The sequence below is a fragment of the Sesamum indicum genome, linkage group LG8 (assembly GCF_000512975.1).
Source record: "Sesamum indicum cultivar Zhongzhi No. 13 linkage group LG8, S_indicum_v1.0, whole genome shotgun sequence".
Lineage (NCBI taxonomy): Eukaryota > Viridiplantae > Streptophyta > Magnoliopsida > Lamiales > Pedaliaceae > Sesamum > Sesamum indicum.
In genome coordinates this window covers 2,055,708-2,066,908 of record NC_026152.1, presented here as the reverse complement: position 1 = coordinate 2,066,908, position 11,201 = coordinate 2,055,708, and the positions used below count along the sequence as shown (strand labels likewise).

The following is an 11,201-nucleotide window of genomic DNA, read 5'->3' as shown; positions in this document are numbered from 1 at the left end:
TGGTTGGTTATAATTTAATTTTTGTTATCACGATATATAGGATAACAATGATCGATATTTGTTGATTTATAAGTAAAAATTAATTTAGAAAATTAGTCAGGTAGTGTATCTGGTGGAGTCGTTAGGCTACTCATTCCCTCATAGAAAGTCGAGGTTCCAATCCTCTTGGCGGTGTTTTTTTTTTTTTTATAAATTCGTTAAAATTAAAGGATGGATAACTGGAGTGACTAAAATGATGAATTTATAAATTTAAGGGACTAAGTCTGATAAAAAAAATATGAGAATCAAATATGAATAAGTGACATAAATGAGTTTTTATTTAAATTTGTCTTTTTTTCACAAATTCATTAAAATTTAAAAATAACACATAGATAATTAAAGGGACCAATATTGACAAACTATAAATTTAAGGGATTAAGTCTGATAAAAAGAGAAAATATGAGGGGTTAAAGATGAATAAGTGGTATAATGGAGGGACCAAAAATGATATTTACCCTATAAAAATTATATACACAGATTCTCTCTCTGTCTCTCTCTTCACGAACACATAAACACAGACAAATATAGACGAGCCTAACCGCTCACTGTGTGTGTATCTCAGTGGGTGAGTCTTTCTTTGTCTGCTTCTAAACCCTAATTACCCCAAAATCTCAGGAGAAAAGGGGAGTGTGGAACAGGAGGGGTTTCATCTATCTGTCTGTATCTTTGATTGGAGTTAGGTTTTGGTTAATTTCGTAATTATGGAGAGATCCGATGGCAAAGATTTCAATGACTTCACCGACCCGTCCAGCAGCTCAGCTTCTGGTTCGCAGCTCTCTACTCCCAGCTTAGTCTATTGATTTTGGAGATTTTTTTTGGTTATAGTTTGTTCTTGGTTACGATCTGAGTTCAATTTTTGTGGGTACTTTTTGATTCTTCTTTTTTTCATTTTTTTTTCTTTCTTTTTTTGTCGTTTGTTAAAGATTGATTAGTTTTGCGTGGATGTGATTTTCTGCTGATTTTTATAAATTCCGTTTTGATCCTGTGATCAGGTAGTGCGCTGTTCGATGCATCCCAGTATGCATTTTTCGGAAAAGATATAGTTGATGAAGTGGAGTTAGGGGGTCTGGGAGATGAAGAAGAGGGCCTTCCCGGTGGATTTGGTGGTGAAGAGGAGTTGAATGAGTATCATCTGTTCGAGAAAGATGAGGTTAAAGTTTAAAAATGATATAAAACAATTCTCGTGTGTTTTATTAAGTTCAGATGTTTGATATTGATCATTAATAGTTTAATTGGAGTTAATGGAATTGTTGATTTCTGGGGGTTTCGACATTAGTCTTGGAAATAGTAGAAAATTGTTGTTTTTTTCTTCCATTGCAGAAGCAGATCTTTCATTGTTCAATTGGACTTAGTGGAACTGTTGGTTTCTGGGAGTTTCGGCATTTAGTCTTGGAAATAGTAGAAAATTCTTGTTGTTTCTTTCTTCCATTGAAGAAGTCATAGTCTATCAATAACCATCTACAGTATACTAATTTATTTGTGGAAGAATACCCAAGGGGATTTATGTTTTTGTGCATGCTACAGTAAGAGTGTATGTCATTAAGCTTAAAGAAGATAATGCCATAAATTTTGGAGTTCTTCATATGTTTTTAGAGTTCATAAGATAGTAGGTCTCGTCTTGAAATGAGTTCTCCAGTTTATTTGGATGAAATAGGCTCAGAGAGCCTGTAAGATTATTTTAGTCGATTAGCAAGATAATCCTGTCATTTTTATGGTGAAAATGATGAAGACCTTAAAGAATAATTTAGGTTCTAAATTGTATGAGCTCCTATTACCTTATTTTTGAAATAGTTCAGTTCCTAGTCTGGATTTTTCTTATTAGATGTTTGCAAGCTTGTTAAAAATCATATACGCTCTTAAACCTATTATAAGATTTTTTTAGCTAAAAAAGTAACAGCCATAATTTGATGTTAAGCTGTTTCTCATCCCCAATTAACTTTTGAATCTGGAAATGTGTGCATAATGGAGATTTGTTTCTGTGGATCTGTGGATCCCTTCAAGATTACTCAAAATGCTGTTATCAACTATTTTGTTGATCTTGTTGTACATGTATTTTACAGACAATATGAAGATGAGATCGGCCTTGAGTTTTGGTGTATTTCACAATCATGATGGGGATGGCTTGCATTCTCTATATGCTTACATTTATGCATAGTTGTTCTGCTGTGTGTGTTATTTCAACTTTCTTAACAAACCTATTTGTAGTCTAATTTTAATGCCTAATTTTCTTTTTAGCATTCCTCTCATGAGCCTAATGATTTTAGTATTCTTTTATATTTACCAGGGCTCAGGATTAGGATCATTATCTGATATAGATGACCTGGCAACTACGTTTGCAAAGGTGAGTTGCTTTGTAGTTCTGTTTATGATCTGGTTTTGCATATTTCTTTTAGTCTGTTATTCCTGTTTTTGTGATACAAAAGGATTTTCTATTGAGGTATTAGGAGATCCCCTATCATAAAGATATACTGGACATAAGTAATTAGTGTCCCTACATAATATGTCTTTTTCTTGCTTGTAAAACATGTCTACTGCATCACTCCAAAAAGGAAAGGAGGGGGTGGTGTGGGGGTGTAAAATTACAACCTTGACCACATGCTTTGTATGCTATATCCTCTCACTTATTTGCTTGTATCATGATAGTGCTGATATCATAAATGCAGTGAGCTAGCTTGCTTGCTCGCTCTTAAGGGTGGGCATTGGGTTGGGTATTGTGGGTTTGGGTACCCAAAATGTCGGGTAGCTAAAATAGCTACCCAATATCGACCTGACATTTATGGGTACCTGATCGTTTGGACATTGTAGACATTCATTCCATTTTGGATGTGACCTGTTGTACTTTTTTACTTTAATTTTTTCTTTCAAACTGAAGACAAACTTTTTTACCATACATACCCTTATACTTCTATCTCTGAACACCCACTTTTCGTCCCAACCAAGCGACCTCTAAAGCAAAACCATGCAGGATCATCTCTGACATAGTAAATTTGGTTGGACGAGTATGTAATCCCTAGACTAACTAATACTGCAGGATTATAATCAGGGATGCAACTAAAACAACGAAAACAAAATGGAGAACTGGATAATTGAGGAACTCTGACTTGGTTGGGAATTCTGACTATACATTTGATCCTTTAATAGGACCTTACATTGCTGCAGACAAGTGTTCCAAATTGAAATAGAACACTGTAATAGTGTGTATAAAACAAAAAAGCGAGATTCTTATTAGTCTGTTCATTAAAAATATTCTTATAATTGTCTATTCTTTATCACTATTCACTTTATTACCTGGTCTATTCCTTTCTCTTATTTTGCATAGTTTTGTTGTTTTGCAGTTGAACAAAGTTGTTTCTGGACCAAGACATCCTGGAGTTATTGGTGATCGAGGATCTGGATCTTTCTCGAGGGAGAGTGAGTTCTTATTTTGATTGATTTTAGATTTATCAATGCTTTCCCCTACTATTTTGTAGTTGACCATTGCACTTACATGTAGATTACGTAAACAGTCACAGTAGATAACCTTTTCCTTTTCCCCTTCTAAGTTAGTTCCAACGTTCTCTGGCATTTCAGTCTATGAAATCAACTTTTATGGTCTCTTGCAATGCACTGATAATATGAAAATGGTCCAATGTAGTATGAGACATAATGCTCAGGACTAGGATAGCTTATCACATACTCTTGCATATGCCTTGAGATATTGGAGAGTTCAGAAACTAATAAAGACGTAAAAAATGGATACCCTGCTAGGCATTGGTAAATTTAGGATAATTTGATATTTCATTGTGTTTTTTCTTGCGAAGGCCCAAAGGGCTGCCATCTCCTTTGACTTCTTTTTTTTCTTCTTTCCTTTTGGTATAGACACATTTACTGTAATAAATTTGGTTTACAGTTGGGTGCGGAGGTATGATTGCTATGATACATAAGATGTCTTAAATTATTGAAGACTGGTTGAATCCTGTACCTAGGGCATGTCATGTTCGTGTTGTTAGGTTCACATGCATCATTTTACATCTTTGCCAACTTGTTAGCTATATTAGAAAACAGCCAGATGCTTGAGTGTCCTTTTCAAATTTAATTGAGAGCTCTCTCTCTAGCAATTTGTTCATGTCCTAAAGTTTTTACTGTTCTCTGGATGTTAATTATTGTTAGTTTGTGCATGCTAAGTATTCTCTCTTTTGTTGATCTTGTTTGGATTTTTACCCTTTTTAACAGTATTAACTTTTTTGCCTTTTTAAGTAACTACCAGAGGTTCTCCTCGATTTAGGGAACTTTTTTACTTATGGGAGATTAGAAACTAGGCTTTGTGCTTATTCATTATTTATGGTCTTTTCTTCACTAGACGGTGCTTGTTTAGTAGAGGCATGGTAGTAAGCTAGTTAATGTTTTTCTCTGATATGAAGTTAGAAAAGCCCCTGCTGACTGCTTTATCCAACTCTTTTAAACAAAAACCTGTAGGTTGGGTAGTGTAGATCTATATTAATTTAACACTAACAACAAAAACCTCTCGGGTACACTTTAAGATTTTATGTATTGAAAAAGGCCAATCAACCACCCAGACAATCAATAGTTTATTTCTCCTTCATTCTTTTGTTTTGGTTTATTTTCTGTTTCTCTGATTGTTAAAGATTGCTTCAGGTTCATCAGCTACACAATGGACACGAGAGGCAGATTTTCCTGATTGGTTTGACCAGCATATATCTGACTCTGAATATTATGAAGAAAGTAAGAGATGGCAATCACAGCCCCATCTCTCTTCAATGTATCTTCCAGAATCTAAACCATTATACAGAACATCATCGTACCCGCTGCAGCAGCAACAGCTGCCACACTTTTCTAGCGAGCCTATCTTAGTCCCAAAGTCATCTTTCACTTCCTTTCCTCCACCAGGTTCTCAGCAAGCTTCTCTGAGTAATTCTCATCATCTTAATTTGTCGTCTCTTTCTAGTGGACCTCAGTCACCATTCTCTCCACAGAACAGCTCTCCATTATCTAACTCAACTCTTCATTTGCCTGGTTTGCCTCGTGGATTTCATTACAATGCAAACATGTCACACCTAACCTCACCTAATCTCTCTCGTAACAATCAGCTACAAAACCACTGGATTAGCCATGCTGGTCTTCTTCATGGGGATCAGTCTGTCCTTTTAAACAATATCTTGCAGCATCAGTATCAAAATGGGCTATTACCTTCACAGCTAATATCTCCACAGCAGCAGAGACTGCACCTTTCATATCAACCGCCTTTAGCCCATTTTTCAGCATTACAGTCCCCAATGTTTAATAGTGTTCCCTCACCATCACATTTGAGTAAATATGGATTATCTGACAAGAGAGAGTCGAAACACAAATCATCGCAAAAAGGCAAACATTCTGTCCGGTTCTCTCATCAGGGATCTGATGCTATTAGCCACAGGAGTGACAGTACTTTGCCACAATTCAGATCAAAGTACATGACTGCTGAAGAAATAGAGAGCATACTTAAAATGCAGCATGCTGCAACCCATGGCAATGATCCTTATGTAGATGATTACTACCACCAAGCTCGGCTTGCAAAGAAATCTTCTGAAACAAGATCAAAATATCGTTTCTGCCCATCCCACCCAAGGGAACAATCTTCTCGTTCTCGTAATAGTGTTGAATCACAACCGCATCTCCATGTTGATGCTCTTGGAAGGGTATGCTTTTCTTCAGTGCGTAGGCCTCGTCCTCTTCTTGAAGTTGACCCTCCTCCCTCTGCTTGTGGAGATGGTAGTGTTGAGCAGAAAATATCTGAAAAGCCTCTGGAGCAGGAACCAATGCTTGCAGCAAGGGTAACAATTGAGGATGGGCTATGTCTTGTTCTGGATGTGGATGACATTGATCGGCTTCTACAGTTCACTCAACCCCAAGATGGTGGAACCCAGCTTAGGCGGAAGCGCCATATTCTTTTGGAAGGTTTAGCTGCCTCTCTTCAGCTGGTTGACCCACTTAGGAAAAGTAGCAATTCGGTTGGGCTGTCTCCCAAAGATGATATTGTGTTTCTACGAATAGTTTCTATCTCCAAAGGTCGGAAACTCATTTCAAGGTTTCTTCAGCTTCTTTTACCAGGTAGTGAACTTGCTCGAATTGTTTGCATGGCCATCTTCCGCCACTTAAGGTTTCTGTTTGGGGGCCTGCCTTCTGATCCTGAAGCGGCAGAAACCATTAATTATCTTGCCAGAACAGTCTCCTTGTGTGTTAGTGGTATGGATCTTAATGCACTTAGTGCATGCCTTGCTGCTGTTGTTTGTTCCTCTGAACAGCCACCTCTTCGTCCAGTTGGTAGCCCTGCTGGAGATGGTGCCTCAGTCATCTTGAAGTCTGTTCTAGAAAGAGCAACTCACTTATTGAGAGATCCACAGTCCACCAGCAACTTCAGCATACCTAATCCTGCTCTTTGGCAGGCTTCATTTGATGCCTTCTTTGGTCTGCTGACAAAATACTGTGTTAGTAAATATGAGAGTATCGTGCAATCATTAATTGTTCAAAACCCACAAAATGCAGAGGTAGTTGGTTCCGAGGCTGCAAGAGCTGTAAGCAGGGAGATGCCCGTGGAGCTTCTACGTGCTAGTATCCCACATACTGATGAGAGTCAGAAGAAATTGTTACTGAATTTTGCTCAGCGGTCCATGCCTGTTACTGGTTTTAATTCTCATGGTGGAAATAGCGGACAAGCAAATCCTGAATCCGTGAGAGGTTAGCTCAGATGGTGACAACTTGGACACACTCTATGAATTGTAAATGCTTTCGTTCCCTGGGCTGCTTTGCTTTTAGTGTTGCTGTTTGTATGTTTGTCACAGCACAAAGATGGAAGATGGGGCATGTGTATACTTTAGGCGGGATTTTAATGCCTAAAGTTCTACTTTTGGAGTCACTCAATGCCCATGGTGTCCTTTCTCTCTCCCTCCCTCCCTTCTGCCTGCATTCTCCTCTCTATTCCCCCTTTGTTTCGGCATTTGGGAAAGGGGGTTTATTTTCTGCCTATTTCATGAATATACCGTCTTACAAAACCATGTATTATGTCAAAAGCTCTTTTAAATACTTTTTATTGTGGGGAGCTTTATTTGACAGTCTTATGTAAACTCTGGATTGAAGATTTAACTCTACGGGTGAAATGTACAGGTAAGACACTAAGATTGCTGACAATTGTGGTGTTTCCTCCCTCACTTGGCTCCATTAAAGTCTCTATTGGGGAGCAAAAAGAAAAAGTTCTTGTTCATCTAGTGAACACAGAAACGCTGGAGCTAGGCTTTCAAGAGGAAACTTGTAATAACAGCAAACATTGTTGGTTGTTAAATACTAGACCTAGTTGCCCATTGTGCAATCTCTCTCTCTCTCTCTCTCTCTCTCTCTCTGTGTGTGTGTGTGTGTGTGTGTATGTGTGTCTGTCTCTGTGTGTGTATGTGCGCGCGCGAGCGTGCGTGTCTGCATTTGCCTGCACATATGTTGCATCTGATTGTATTGGACATGCATTCTCTTCTAGGTTTTCGCAAATGCACTTTAATCTTTCTATAAGCACATTCTGAGATGGAGGCTGGCTCTGTAATTAGTACTGTTTTAGGTGGAAGTGTATTTTCAGCATACCCTGGCGAGCTCTTGTTTTTTATTTTTGTTTGCCATTCTGTTTGATTTTTCTCTTGTTGCTATTGGTATTATTGTTGGCCTGGCCAGATGAAGGGCAGTTGTTTGTATGAGTTGCTGTATGTTTTGACAGAGACAGAAAGCAGCTTCACGAGATGCAGAAGGATGGATTTTTTTATTGTTGTTGCTGTTATTCTGATTAGATCTAATGCTCTTTTCTTTTTGAATGGTTATTTGCAGAGGGAGCAATATTCTTTGTATTTTTACTTGTTTTGTTGCATGACTATTGTTTCTTTGCTCATTTTAATTTATCGATTATATTATTTAGATATTTGTTTCTCTTGAATTAAATAACAGAAATGCGTAATTTATTTGAGTTTACATCACTCTGTCTTTGCTTTGATAAACTATGAATGCTTTCATCATTAAGCTAAAATATGTATAGTACCATCTTATTATATTTAATTACACAAACAGGTAAATTATATTTTGGTCCCTATACTTTAGGTAAAATTGGATTTTTTAAGCATGATTTTAGTCCTTAATCTTTATAAAAATTGTTACGATTTTGACTTGTAAACTATTAGAAGCACGTTTGGCACCTGATTTTACAATCAATTATTGTGTTTGTCTATGCAGTACCCTCCTTGACTCAATTGTAATGGTTGGATCAAAATTATTGCAATTTGTGCAGATTAGGTATCAAAATTGTGTATTAAAAAGTTTAGGAATAAAAATTAGTTTTTTATACTTGTTTTCTACCATACAAAATTTGGACTTATATTGGGGTGTACTTTTCAAATTAATGGTCTCAAAAGTCTCCAACCACTAATATGTTTTTTCCAACATAATAATGCAACCTAATCACTCATTTTTTTATTATTTCAATTACAATAAATAATCAAATCCGATGCCATTGACTCAACTAGTTCTAAAAATACAATTTTTATTTTTAAAGAAAAGGAAATATTAGGTTGAGAGGAAGATTTCCATGATGATTATTATAGTCGTCGTATCACTCCACATTTTCAATCATATTTAAACTTGTGACGTTAAAGTAAAAAACTGGACATTCAACCATCGGACTACCACTAGAAATTAACTATTAATCTAATACTAAAATTCTTGAGACATTAAAAACTTTTTATTAGTATTTGCAATTATGTCCTAATTAATCATAACTTAAAGGAATAACTACACTCTTTTTCTATGAGGTTTGGTGTAATTACACGTGAATCCCTTATAACTTGAAAAATTATGTTCAATATCCATGAAGTTTGTATTTGTATAACAAATAGGTTCTTCCATTAGTCCAAATTCATTGATTCTTTTTTATATTAATAAAAAAATGAATGAAAGTCGGTATGCTTTTGATTGATTTATTGTAGGCTAAATAAATCTTTTATAATAATGGTGAGATGTGCCTCCTTATATGCATTAACATGTGAAATGTATAAGAGTAATTTGATCACAAAAGATTTATTTGACATGTAATAAAATTAGTAATAAGTCAATTATGAATTAAAAAAATATTATTTTTTAAAAAAATCATCATGTCGGGGATTGCAACCGCGACTTTCTTTATATATATTTTTAAATTTTTTTAATTAAATTTTATATAAATTAGTTATATATAATTAATTATTAACAACATATTAAAGTTCAAAAAATCATAATATTAAAATTATATTAATTTAAAAAATTACAATTAAGTATACAAATGTAATAGTGTATAATTTTTTTATACAAATATAAAAAATACAATGAAGTATACAATTATTCTTGACAACCCTGCACCGGCACATTTGATTTATAGAAGAATCTTTTTATTGGACTTGTTGTCTTTCACGCGTTTGCGCCCAATCCATCGCATTGTGAATACATGATGTTTGGTTTCGACCAGGACATGAAGAGATATGAATAGTAGTGTCGTGGACCAACTCAAATTTCGAGAAGTATTACACAGAAGTCATTACGGCTTACCCCGCTGATTTGAACCCCCAATTGTGGAGATCATCATGTCCATTAGTATCTATGCAATAGTGTAAATGAATTGTCCCGAACGGGCTCTTCACCAATTTGAGATGAGGCAAAATATTCCAAAAGCGATGGATACTCGTGATATGAGCCTTCATTAGATCTCCAGAAAAAATCATACGGGTACAGATTGACACCTACAACACATACAATACATCACTAGATGGCAAAGACGATATGACACGATTTTACAGAGACTATCCATTTCCAATAGAAGATAAACAGAATGAGATTATTGAGAATGTACTACAACATAACATGAAATTTCGTATCGTCATCTACTGATAGTCGTGTGAAAAGCAGGTACCAACCTAGAGGCACACCTATGTTGCAAGTTGTGGTACGTTGTTATATAGTATCACATACTTTACTTTAAATATTTTTTTTACAACACAAAACTCATTATTTTTCTACAATCTTCAGGCAAACAAGGTGAATGCCCGTGAAGCTTTCTGTCAATCTAGACCACTAAATATTGAAATATATAGTCAATTTAGTAGATAGATTCGAACACGGGTTACATATTATCAAGGAAGCCACAACCCATCAACCACAACAAACTACTTCTCCATCCGATGATGCTCCCACAACATCCCACAGGCAAAGAAGAAGTTCTAGCAGAATGTCTATTGCTTCAGTTGAACGTTATGATTATTACCTCAGGATGTATTACGTGCCCCAACCGCCTCAAGATTACTACATGCCTCAACCGCCTCAAGATGATTGGTTTCAATCGGCTTCCATATATGTCAATTCAAACACAAGATTATTGTTCACAAGTACATCTAGACCTTGGCATTGATATCAATTAACCATAAGCACCAAGATACAATATTTCACCAATTCTATTTCCATCATTTAGTGCATATCGTGATAATGTGGAGTCTAACTCTGCAACACATCAAGTCAGTTTGGTGGTGATAATAATGAGGTGCAAAATGAGCCAATACAAAATGTGGGCGAGGAAATAAGAAGACCTCGGTCAATGCTATAAACGCAATTGTGGAACGGGTGGACATTTTTTTATATTTGAAATTATATAGTTCATTGTATATTTTATAATTGTACAAAAAAATATACACTATTACATTTGTATACTTTATTGTAATTTTTTAAATTAATACAATTTTAATATTATAATTTTTTTTACTTTAATATGTTGTTAAAAATTAAATTTATATAATTAATTTATAAAAAATTTAATTGAACAAAATTTTAAAAAAAATAAAAATAAAGTAAGTCACGGATTGCAATCACGACATGTGGATTTTTTTTAAGAAAAATAATTTTTTAATTCGAGTCGTGGTTTGTAACAATGACTCGTCATATTATTATTATAGCATTTATTTAAATTATATTTATATAATTTATTTATTTTTTATTAATAAAAAATTAATTAATCCTTTGGGGACTTATTTGTTTGATGGAAGCAAATCTCAAATGTACTAAATGTAACAAATCACAAAGAATCCCTGTATAATTACACTAAATTTTAGGAAAGAACAATATAATTATCTCTAGTTTTA

At 35.1% G+C, this 11,201-nt stretch overlaps 1 protein-coding gene across 1 annotated transcript; it reads left to right on the top strand.

The window, feature by feature from the left end:
* LOC105167432 (protein PAT1 homolog 1) lies at positions 540-7,381 on the top strand. Its single transcript, XM_011087147.2, has 5 exons — positions 540-804; positions 1,032-1,189; positions 2,324-2,380; positions 3,375-3,450; positions 4,675-7,381. Exons 1-5 carry the CDS (start codon positions 741-743, stop codon positions 6,756-6,758), a joined length of 2,439 nt encoding a protein of 812 aa, XP_011085449.1. The 5' UTR covers positions 540-740; the 3' UTR covers positions 6,759-7,381.